The following is a 12,684-nucleotide window of genomic DNA, read 5'->3' as shown; positions in this document are numbered from 1 at the left end:
CTTCCAACCCCTACCATTCTGTGATTCTGTGATATGGAAAGCTGGTTTTAGCTATCTGATTATACAATAGCAAATAATAAGGCTGTGAACCTTAACAGTCTAAACATATATGGTGCTAGAAATAAGTTCCTATTAAGTGAGAGTTGCTGAGGAACATTAAAAATATGAAGACATAATAGTAGTCTCTTACTAATTTGACCATCGTTTTTTTCCTCTATATTCTTTCTACTGTGTCATCACTGTACAACAGAAATGTTAAAAAAAAAAAAAAAAGATCAAGAAACCTCCATCAGAAAAATTAACAAAAGTTGAAGGACTAAAAGAAATTAGAAGTTCCAGTAAAGATCAGGGAAAAAAAATACTACCGGAAAAGTAATAACCCTACTACTAAAAATAGAAATCTGAAGTACCAAATATAGATATAAGAAGGGAGGAGACAACAGGGTTTCTGTACTGAAACTTCTAATTTTGAAAAAACAAAAACAAAAACAAACACTCTAACTACTAACCTCACTACTCCATGGATTATATGTAAAAATGTCTCCTTTTTAAGGAATTACATGCTTATGTATTATGCATGCCTGTAATACTGGTGAGCAGGAGTTCACCTAGCTTTGTTCCTTAGCTCATATTTTGTCAAATCTAATTCTAACAGACCTATTAGGCGCATCCATTCTTTAAGGCAATGATGAAGCTGCAAAAATAGCTGTATTCTTAGTGTGGCCTAAAATGACCATGAACAATCACTTTTGAAGGCACTGTATATTCCAAGGTCCCTATGCACACAACAACCCCTTTTAAGGGTCTGGCAGCCTGCACTCAAGGCTACCTTGCATACAGTGCCATTCCATGCATTGCAGCCACGTAGCCTTGAATCAGTGGTGATAGAAAAAGAAGCTAGGAGAACGTGGGCATACCCCAGCTTTACTGAGAAGCTGCATCTAAGCTGAGGCACTCAGCCTTGGTCTCTGCCTCAGCCACAGCATAGCCATGGCCCACACTGACCCAACCCTGATGCACATCCTTGACTTCCTGGTTTGACCTCACCTACTGCATCGCTATGGCTTGGCTTGACAGTCACCAGACTGTTGACTGATCCTAGTTACTGTCACCAGATCTAATCCTGATCCACTGACTTGTCTTCCCCCTTCGACCTCATACTTGCTTATCATTATGAATTTTTCAGGTGATTAACGGACTGTTGTAGGGACAAGGTTACTATTACCAGACCAGACCTGCTCACCTTGCTCAGGTAGTAGCTGCACCCTTTTTGGGGTGGTCCCTGCCCCTGCCTGCCTTACTGCCCCTGGACCATCTGCCCCAACAGAACAGCCTACCCTCACCGCTGCCTAGCAATGCTCACCAAAATTGATGAGAAACACCTTTTTGTAAAACGCATTGCTCCAAAGTCTAAAGGGTTTCAGACACAACTCTCTAGCAAGCATTGAGCTGCTACTGCATGTACGTACTTCATGATCATGACTATCTAAACTTAATGGGATACTCCAGCCAGCATTAGCTTGCTTTAACCAACAATGCAAAACAATTTAATTGAGTAGTACCTTTTGCACTGTCTTAAAAGGATAGCATTATCACAGTTGTATCATGCTGCCTTCATACAGTGTGATCATCTGAAATTTACTGTTAGGAGAGCTATGATTTTATTCCACACAACTTGCTTTTCCTATAAAAACTAAAAAGTTATCTGGTCTGTTGCCTATAGTACAGGATCACAAAAAATATGTTGTTCTTACTAATCCAGAGTCACTTTAAAGTGACAAATATTTACATGGCTACTTGCTTCAAAATGGGACAGCAATTGGACAGCTTATAATTGTTAACTGGAATGCTGCAGACTATTTTATGTTGAATTTTAGAAAAGCTAGAGTTCCACAAAGAACAGCAGTTGATTTAAAAAAAAAGTCTCATTTTACATCCTGTAGTCGTCTGGCACAATGTGGACAATTCCACTTGGGAAAAGAGTAGGATAAATTTAATGACAAGAAATATTGGCATTAGGCTATGAGAGATGAAAAACTAGCATTTCCATTATTATACCTGGTAGAAAAAAAGGCACATTTTTTAAATTAAGATTAAAACATTTAGATTTTATACAACATTTAAAAATGGAAATCTTATGAAGATCCACCAGAGAGTTTATGACAGCCTGTAACACAGCACACAGTAAATGCTCTCTCATTGACAGAAACTCAACCATTATCTGACCCAGTGCCATCTGCTTTCACCTTTAAATCCTTCTCTTCCCCCTCCCTAGGCAGATTTTGTTGTCAGAGAAACAAACATCTGTTGTCATTAATCAGAGAAAGAACTTATTAATGAAGTCGGGGATCAGAACACCAGTAACCAAAAAAGCATATGGATAGTTGTTCTGTTTTTGTCTTACGCTCTAACCCCTCCTTTTTTAAATACACATGCCTAACACATATCCACATAATGCCTTACAGGTACCAAGGCCAGTTAACATTAATGGACAGATTTAGATAGGATAATACAGATATGGTTATTTGTATATCATTTTGAACTATACTCTTCACTGCACCAGAGCCAACCACTAGTCCATCATCTTGCATCTCAACAACCACGTTTAACAGAAGATATAAATATCTAGTAATGTTTTACGTGATTCAGAAAGCAGTAAAATTACAATACATTCACCCCCTGCTGTTTTTGATGGGAGGAGATTCAAGGCTGTTCGAGCAGCTGAGCTCTTCCCCCTACCTGCGATACCATGCCCAGCACTGACTTGCAAATGTCAGTATTACTCCATTCAAGACAACTGAATATGGGAGCAAGGGGGTGTCCAATGTGTGCCTCCTCCACACACATTCACAACCCAGCATGAAGTCAGGGGCTTCTGTTCTCACAGATACACTCAATTTCCTTTTATTTCTAATGCATACAAATTTGTGAAAATTTGCTCTTGATGATGGATCTGAATTAGGAGACAAAAGGCTAAACTCTAGTAGGCAATGACTACAAGGGGATGGTGAAGTTACTGTTAACAGCGGTGTGAACTGGTGTGGAGGTAAGTCAATGACAGACCAAATTAAATTTCAGCCCAGAAGGTTTTCCATAAAGGGAAACAAAGGCAATGTGGAGACTCCTTCAGACAAAATGAACTACTACCATTCAAAGTTGCCATGATTAGATGTTATTTAAGTGTTATGAGCATGTGGTATCATGCAGTATTTTGCCTTCTATACTGACAGAGTAAGAACACAGCTATACTGACCCCACTGCTGCTGCTCTTAAGATAGGCTCAAATTTCATCTCAAAAGGTGTGTTCAAAAGCCACAACACAATCCTAACTTTACTAACATTCCTGGACATCTCCAGCCCTGAAGGTTGTCAAGACCCAACTGCATTAAGTCCCAAGTAACCTGGTCTGATCTCATACCTACCTTACTTTGAGCAGAAGGTCAGACTGGAAAACTCCCAAGCTCCCTTCCAACCTCAAGTATCCCATGATCCTGTGATTAGAAGGATGCTGCTCTTACTGCATCCTACTGACGCCCGGAGGCCTGCCAACTCAATACTTATTAGTAGTGCCGCATTCATATGACCTATCTTTCCATACTTGCACGCTTCTAGGGTCTATAAATTAGCAATGAGAGGGTCTAAGCAAGACATTGAGTACAAAGGCACTTACAGCTTTTTCTATAAGTAGATTCTGCAGAAGGTACACTATTTTGTTTATATCAGAGCTTAGTCTTCATTTATAAATACGTATACATAATCTTACAACCTCAGTTTTAAAATGCTGCAATACACTTAAGGAAATCCACTGCTTTTTATTCAAACATTCAGTAAACCATTTCCCTCATTTCCTTACAATGTATCATACTTGTACATACTTGCACATGCTTTGAAATGAAAGCCAAGCATTTGAGTTTTTGAAACAAAGGCTGTTTACAAAAAAATACTACTTACTCTTAAAGTCACCACTCTTGCTTTGGGATTACGAATAGATGTCCCAGCAGAAACATAATCTACTGTTTCAATTTCAATAGGAAAATGCTGTTCGCATTTCTCATCACTGTCCAAAGCACTTGGCCATTCAGTGCAGAAATCTATGAAATAAAGACAACGCACTCCAATTAATATCTGTTGGTTTGTGTTTTTTTTTCCCACATTTATTGCAATATATCTTTTATAAAGTACTATTTATAGAAACCATACTCATTTAGATCATGCCAAGGTCTCTGCCAGACTTGTTCCAGTATTTCAATGTCTTTTGTACTGGGTTCCCCAAAACAGGATAAAGTACTCCGGATGCAGCCTCGCAATTGCCAGACAGAACCACAGAATGGTTTGTGTTGGAAGGGACCTTCAAAGATCACCTAGTCCAACGCCCTTGTCATAGGTATGGACATCTTTCATCAGATGAGGCTGCTCAAAGCTCCATCCAACCTGACCTTGATTACATCCAATGATGGGACATCCAAAGCGCCTCTGGGGAAGCTCTCCCAGTGTCTCAACACCCTCATCATAAAAAAAAAAAATAAATCTTTCTTACGCCCAATCTAAATATCTACCCTCTTCCAGTTTAAAACTGTTGCCCCTTGCCCTGTCACTACAGACCTTGGTAAAAAGTCTCCCCGACTTTCTTATAACCCCTCTTTACATAATGAAAGGCAGCAATAAGGTCCCCCAAACGCCTTCTCTTCTCCAGGCTGAAGAACACCAACTTTCTCAGCCTTTCTTCACAGGTGTTCCAGCCCTCTCATCATTTGTGTGGCCCTCCTCTAACAGGTCCATATCTTTCTTGTACTGGGGACCCCAGAACTGGATGCAATACTCAACAGAAGGAAAAGAGTTAATTTCCTGACTGTGGTGGCTACACTCATCTTAATACAACCTGGTATGCAGTTAGCCTTCCTTGCCACAAGGGCACACTGCTGACTCACGTTCAACTTTCAAACACCCACCAGGCTCCACATGGCCTTTTCTGCAAAGCTTCTTTTTAGCTGTTTGTCCCCCTGACCTCATGCTCGTACTACTGCATGGGTTATTCCACCCCAGATAAAGGACTTAGCAGTTGCCTTTATTTAGCTTCACAAGGGTCCTCGCAGCAGATTTTTTTCCTGCCTGTTGACATCCCTCTGAATGGCAGCTCTGCTCTCCAGTGTAGCACTTGTTCCCCTCCCAATTTGTTATTATCTGAAGACCTGTTCAGATTGTACTCTCTACCATTACCCAGATTGTTATACAGCATGTTTTGCATGCTTTGAAATGGCTTCCAGAAAGGTTTGCTTCATAATCTTCTAGGGAATGTGATGAGGCTGACTAACCTGCAGTCCCCTGCACCTTCTTTCTTGCCCTTCTTGAAGATAGTCAGGCAAAAATCTGTTCCTCCTGGGCAGTCTTTACCTGCTTCTACATTCCATGTACTTCCTTTTTGCATCTCGGGTCACTCAGGACTTCCCTGCACACCCATGCTGCCCTTCTGCCATACCTGCTCAACTTTTTGCCCACTGGAGTGGGCTATTCTTGCTTTTTTAAGGAGGTTGAACTTAAACATCCACCAGCTCTTGTGGGCCACTTTGCTTCCCAGGAGAGTCCGCCATGAGACCTGCCAAGCAGATTCCTGCACAAACCAAAATCACTCTCCTGAAATCCAGACTGTAGTTCCACTGTCTGTCTTGCTTGCTTATCTCAGGTTTTTAATCACCACAGTTTCATGACCACCATTACCAAGGATGCCCCTAACCTTCACATACTTGGCCAGTTCTTCCTTGTTTCTGAACAAATCCAACAGAGCATGTCTCCTAGTCAACTCATCCATCATCTGCATTGATAAATTGCCTCACTCCTCTCAAGATCTTAAACTACACGATCTTCTTTGGCTGCCAGCAACCTTGACACCTCCAACCAGTTCTTCCATACTTGCAAGTGGCATGTGCAACACAGCACCTTCCATAGACAGTTTGTCCAGTTTCTGCATCAAAAAAACACACTCCAGAAATCTCCTTGATTGCTTCCATCCCATCCTGTTACCCTTCCAGCAGATGTTGAGATGGCTGCAGTTCCCCATGAAAACCAAAGCCTGCAGCTGTGAGGGTTTTTTTTCAGCTGTTCATCCGCTTCCTCTTCTCAACCAGGCAGTCCGTGGCACATGCCCACCAAGACATCCTTTTCGGCTTCTCCTCTGATCCCAATTCTCAAGTTCTTAACCAGCTGGCTATGCATCTCATGGCAAAGTTCTGCATCTGAGCTGCTCTTCTGGGTACAGGCCAGCTCCTCCTCCACATCATCCCTGCTTGTACTTAATCATACAAGCTTTCACTCTGCATTTCTATGACTCCTCAGACTTCTAATTCCTCCTGTTTCCTACGCTGCATGCATCTATATATAGGCAACTCAAGACAGGCCTCTTATCTCTTATAATACAGGCCAAGGGGAAACCTTATCACTCTCTGCAACTACATGAAAGGAGGTTGTAGCAAGGTGGGTGTTGGTCTCTATTCCCAAATAACAAGCGATAGGACAAGAGGAACAGCCTCAAGTTGTGCCAGGGGAGGTTGTGATTGGATATTATGAAAAATTTCTTCACAGAAAGGGTTGTCAGGCATTGGAACAGGCTGCCCAGGGAAGTGGTGGAGTCACCATCCTTGGAGCTATTTAACAGACAGGTAGATGTGGTGTTTAGGTTTAGTGGTGGACTTGGTAGTGTTTGGTTAATGGCTAGACTCGGGGATCATAAGGGTCTTCCAATCTAAATGACTCTATGATTCTATCTCCTTCCAGTCCCATTGTGTCTCCAATTCTCTTTGGACTACCCTCCACATTACATTCTCCTTGCTGTCTGGCAGGGATGCTCTTGGTCTTTATTAGACCCTGTATCTCCCCAGCAGACCTTGCTCTCAGAGGGTTACATTTATTAATAGCATTTTTTAAAAAAAAATCATGCCAGAATGACTACTGATTGAACCCTGGTTTAATCACAAATAATCTTCTGAGAACTGAGTCACATTCATTACTCATCTTCCTAAACTATAAATTCTCCAGTACCCAGTGGAAAGGTAAAATTAAAGTCTTACTAGTGTGCTGAAAACCTCCTAAGATATATCATAGAATCATATTTGCCTACCGCCTGTATGACTCAATGTAGCAACAAGAAAGCATACAATACTAGCCAAAGCCTGACAAATAACCAGCTTCAGATGTGGACCACGTCTCCCTTTCTACTCCATCACATACAGTTACATTTTGCATAGTCTTAAAACTCCAAGAGATGTTTTTTCAAAACAGAAAAAAGAAAAAAAACAAGCAATCAAACAAAAAACAACCCCACACCCTCACCTTTAAGAGCTGCACAGTGTTTCTTTATTGCAGGGGGAGTCAGATGCAAAAAATTGGGAATCTGAAACAGACATATTAAGAGTTAGCAAAATAATAGCTTTTTGTCTCTTCATAAATAAAGGGGCTTACTAAAATCTGATTACACTTTTAACATGTTAAGCTAGTACAATATGCTTAATAAAATACTCAGATAAGAAGACTCTTCCCAAGTCTGATTTAGCAAAAGACTTAAGTTAGTCCCATTACAAAAGTCACAGGCATGATAATCCTAAAAAAGTCTCCTGATTTGGTTAATTTGTTACTTACATTTGTATTTGTTACCATGTAATTTAGAAATTAAATAGAGTATTATCCTATTTAATCATATAAAACAGTACCCAATACAAATATTACAATCAAAGCAGTGCAGTCACAATGAATACTAATTTTGAAAGTTACCACAAACCCATGGCATGTGTCTTACCTTTATAAGTTCTAAGTTGCCTTCTTTTGGTGGAGGTACTCCTCTCTTTACTGGGTAACCCATTCGAATTGGGAGAGGAACAGAGGCAGGTTTAAAAGCAGCTGCTGTTGGATAAACACTGCTCCAGTCCTGATCAACAGCCATCCTCTCAGTTCTGGGAGGTACATGCTAATAAATTGAAAATTATAGAAGTTTGATGGGAGATACGCTGTTTTGTGAGACAAAGCAGGAGCAACACACATAAGTTATTTCAGGAATAAATTCACACAGCTAGAAATTTCAAGATATTTTTACATCAAAAGTTAGTGCTCATTTGTAAAGGAATTTTTAAAAGATAGCCTCTCAAAGCTTGGCTAGCTCACCTTTCCTAATCTTCAATTGCATTTTATTTCAGGAATACTTAGAAAGAAGAACTTACCATCTTCTTGCATTGTGATAAATCAGCAGGGGGAAGAAGGGGAATCAAACCAGTATTTAATTGTAAAGTCTATTTCCTAAAGTGCCTAAGTATTTGGTGGGGGACAAGAAAAAGAGTTTTAAAATTCTAGAATCCTGAAATTCTGAAGAAGTTCATATAAAAAGAAATAGATATTAATAACTCCAAAATTACTTGCTATGGAAATTCCAGTATAGGAACAATGTATTACTATATTACAGAAATAGCTTATATCTTCCAATAACTGACCAAGGTTTCAGTCAAATGCTCTTCAAAAGAAAAAAAAAAAAAAAAAAGAAAAAAAGCAAGTCACTGTTTCTTTCCCCAAAACCTTAATTTTTAATTTAGATACGGTTATATAAGTGGATATATGCAGTCAGCTGGTCTGACTAGTTTGGTGTATCATTAAATCTGCTCTCGGAAGTTAAACAAAAATTTAATACATGCCAGCTTCACTTTTACTATTTGCCTTTAAAAATCGTGACACATAATATGCTATTTTGAAATTTATGTGTAGAATATGAAAATTTTCAGTAATTACATGTTCAGATATCAGTTTTCATTCTACTGTGCCAAGAACAATTTCACTTATGCACAGTATCAGATTTTTATTACACCAGAAAGGAACCACTACAAATCCTGTAAACTCATACTGAAAACAACATTAAAATGACTGTTTTTATTTTAAATCCAACTTTAAGTTACTTTTAAGACCTGCAATACATGGTGTCGATACAATCTAACTGTTAGCTTGCTATTGTTAAAGTTTTTGCCTTATGTGAATACAGACTGAAAACAGCTGGGAGATTAAAGAAACTAGGTGCTGGTTCTGGAACAGTCACAGTGGATTGTTTAACCAGGTTTTGACTGCAGAGGGGTTCCTGTACAAACTGTTAAGATATAGCTTAAAAAACTTTTTCAAACACCTCTGAGTTAACTGCAAATAGTTCCAGTACTTACTGATCTTATGAACTGTGGTGCCCTGCCTCTTCTCCGTGTTGAAGCTGAAAGAAAAAGAAACATTTTCAATACAAACTATTATATGGTTTTGTGGGGGAAAAAAGCAGCACAATCCTGTATGCTTTTTTTCCTTTTACAAAGACAATATATATTAATACTTCCCAGTCTTTATGTAGAAGGGGAAGATCAGATACTTATACTGCAGACTGCTTATTTATTTTTTGAGACTTAAGATAAAAAAAAAAAAGCTTGGAAGCCATTTTGCCTGGGTCTATCCTAGAAACACATTAACAATAAATTAGTCGTTACATGCCTAATTGCATTTTTCTAACATCAATTATTCCAGCCTGATGCAGGAGGAAATAAAAATGAGATGAGTGGAAGTACACTTTTGCCTTCATTACTATGCTTCCTTTGCTCTTTCCCACATAGCTGTTAAGTCACAAATCACCTTCCACCAGCAGTACAAAACTGCTAAACCTAACAGTTCACTGTTACCACAAGGAGAATCCCATGGCTCCATTCCATCCTTCTGAGAGCAAATCTTCACACCCTGCTCTGTGCCACTCTCAAGCTCATCTAACCTCTGTATAAACAGTCTAGCACATCAAAATGTTTTTCATCTTGAGTTGCGGATGGGAAACAAACCAATGGGTTTGTTTTCCACCATTTTACCATGTTGATCTGGTTTATTGAGCAGTCCCAGAGAAGTGAAAGAGTTTACTCCCTTTTAGCAGGCCTGAGCCACCATTTGGCTGAACTTTTTAGCCAACTGATTTCAGGGACTCAAAAGGATGCACCAAGATACCAAATACCACTAGATTTTCAATCTAAATGGAGAGTTTCACTTCTTGTCTTAATTTCCTCCCCCTCTTCAAACTCTAATTTAATTAATTAAGCCCCTCCTCAAAAAGAAACCCAACATCAAAACAACATGGCCTGTGTAACAGTCAGATAAATGAAGGTGAACCTGACGACATCTATTTTCAAGTGTCTGTTTGAGCTTGGGGGCAGAGGGTGGGGTGTTTGGTTTTTAATTGTTGCCACATTATGATACAGTATACAATTAGCAAGAAACAGTTTAGGAGCAGATGTTTGGGTCCTATTTGCCTCATTTGTTTGTCTTACAACCCTATCCTACATAAGCCTTGAAAAAACTTCTGAATTTCAGTTCTTTTATTTTCTTTATCTAAACATTTTATGGATCCAATTCTGTTTGTCCTCTTCTTACTATATAAAAACTTAAAGTGAAAAATACATATTGGGCTCTGCAACAGCTAATACACAGCATTCTTTTATCCCTTGATTTACCATTTTTTGTGGTGCTTTCAAAACCAGACACACTTAATTCATACCAATCTTACTATTTCTGTTACAAACATCTATAATTCCAGGTCAGGACATCTTTTACTCCTGCTATCAGCCACAATATCAGACATCACTTAAAGGCCATTTCAGCAACCTAGCCTGCTCCTGAATCTGTAGATGACAAATGCCCACCCAGACGTTGCAAAAATGTTGGCACAACTCCGACCAACAGTTTCCATTTACACTTGGAACAGCCTGAGCAGCTCAGCTTGAGTCCAGGCACGAAGTGAGTTTAGTGTGAGTATATATCCCTTAGAAAACGATGAAATTCTCACTGGGAATACCTAAAACCAGACAACGCATTGAAAGTCTACTGTACCACTGTAATCCTGAGCTGAAAATCTGTCTAGCAAACACCCATTTACTCACTTCTTTCTTCAGACTATTTATAGTACTTACACAGCTAAAATATATACCCTACACGGTAAAGTTCTTCTATTATTGTTATTACCAAAGACTCTCTGGCCCAGGAGCTGTAACACAAAACATGTTTTTACAGAGTCCCCTGCACCCAGGAAGTGAGGAGGGACGCGTGCCCGAGCTCCCCCGCCCGTCCCCAGGCCTCGCCATCCTGGAGCCAGGCGCAGCCTGAGCCCTGAACCCCCCGCCCCCGACCGGCTGCACGCCTGCCCCCGCCAACACCGAAAAGCCGGCCGGGCCGCCCTCACCTTCTCTCCGCTGGCCTTCCCTGCTGCTCACCGCAGGCGCGGAGGAGTAAGCCGCGCTGCCGAAGACAGGCGTCACCACGACCCTCCCGCAGCACCGGGAGAACACAGCCCAGTTCCCCGCACCTGCCAGCGCCGCCCCACTAACGGACGCCATCTTCGGAACCTGCCGCGCGCGACTTCCCCCCCCGCCGCCAATAGCCTCCCGGCAGGACGGCAGCCGGCTCGGGCCAAAATAGTTAGAAAGGCGAATGGTCGCCCTTCCCCGCCCACTAGCGGGAGGGAAGAGGGGAGCGAGACGGCCGGCGAAGGGAGGTGCAGAGCCGATGGAGGCGCCCGGGGCGGGACAAAACCCCGGCAGTGAGATTAATGCCTCTGGGAGAGGGGCGGAGGGCGAGTAAGGAGTGGAAGAGCGGTGTAGTATCATGCTCAAAAAGTGCCTTGCTCCTGCGTCTTGGTGCCGGCTCTCTTGTCAAGTAGCTCCTGCTCTGGCCTTGGGATCACAACCAGCCTCCAGATTGGGATGGGGATTTCTGCCGGTGGCTTTTTCCCGAAGTCGTTTTTTTTTCTGTCACAGGTGAAAAAACAACTTATCACTCTCCACGTGCCTTTGTATCCCCAAAGTGCGGACAAGCTCTTTCAGCGACCATTGTAAGTGAAGCTCTGTGGATTTCTCCAGCAAAATGCAAATGGGTTCAGCCTTGTCATACAATAAAAAAAAAAAAAAAAAAAAAAAGATTTTGCTGTCATGTTTGTAAATCTGGGCTAGATAGTGCTGCTTTTCTTAAATTTAACCTTTTTTTTTTCTGCTTCTCAGAACCTGTATGTGCAGGTGTTAGAGATTTTATAGCAACATACTTGCATCCCCTGCCAGGCTGAAAGCTTTCCATATCACAGAATCACAGAATGGTAGGGGTTGGAAGGTACTTCTAGAGATCATCTAGTCCAATCCCCTGACAAAGCTGGTTCACCTGCTAGAGCAGGTTGGACAGGAACGCATCCAGGCAGGTTTTGAAAATCTCCAGAGAAGGAGACTCCACAACCTGTCTGGGCAGCCTGTTCCAGTGCTCTGTCACCCTCAAAGTAAAGAAGTTTTTCCTTGTGTTCCAGCGTGTGCCCGTTGCTCCTTGTCTGGTCCCTGGGCACCACGGAAGAGAGTCTGGCTCCATCCTCTTGTGACCCGCCCTTCAGATATTCATAAGCATTGAGGAGATCCCGTCTCAGTCTTCTCTTTTGCAGGCCAAACAGACCCAGGTCTCTCAGCCTTTCCTCAGAAGAGAGGTGCTCCATTCCCTTGATTGTCTTTGTAGCTCTCCGCTGGACTCTCTCCAGTAGTCCCCTGGTCTTCTTGTACAGGGGGGCTCACAACTGGACACAGGACTCCAGATGCGGCTTCACCAGGGCAGAGTAGAGGAGGAGGATAACCTCCCCCAACCTGCTGGTCTTGCTCTTTTTAATGCACCCCAGGA

At 41.5% G+C, this 12,684-nt stretch overlaps 1 protein-coding gene across 1 annotated transcript in view; it reads right to left on the bottom strand.

Annotated features, from left to right (window-relative positions):
• MRPS35 (mitochondrial ribosomal protein S35) overlaps positions 1-11,372 on the bottom strand; it is a gene marked incomplete at its 5' end in the record, with an annotated part of 29,483 nt that extends 18,111 nt beyond the window's left edge. The window contains 5 exons of the mRNA XM_082480072.1: positions 3,952-4,091; positions 7,324-7,384; positions 7,787-7,954; positions 9,183-9,226; positions 11,219-11,372. Of these exons, the coding sequence (XP_082336198.1) occupies positions 3,952-4,091; positions 7,324-7,384; positions 7,787-7,954; positions 9,183-9,226; positions 11,219-11,372 (567 nt within the window). The remainder of the gene's footprint in view (positions 1-3,951; positions 4,092-7,323; positions 7,385-7,786; positions 7,955-9,182; positions 9,227-11,218) is intronic.
• Between the last annotated feature and the right edge of the window lie 1,312 nt (positions 11,373-12,684).

Source organism: Vanellus vanellus (genome assembly GCF_965231255.1).
Source record: "Vanellus vanellus genome assembly, chromosome: 1".
NCBI lineage: Eukaryota > Metazoa > Chordata > Aves > Charadriiformes > Charadriidae > Vanellus > Vanellus vanellus.
This window is presented reverse-complemented; position numbering and strand designations above follow the sequence as displayed.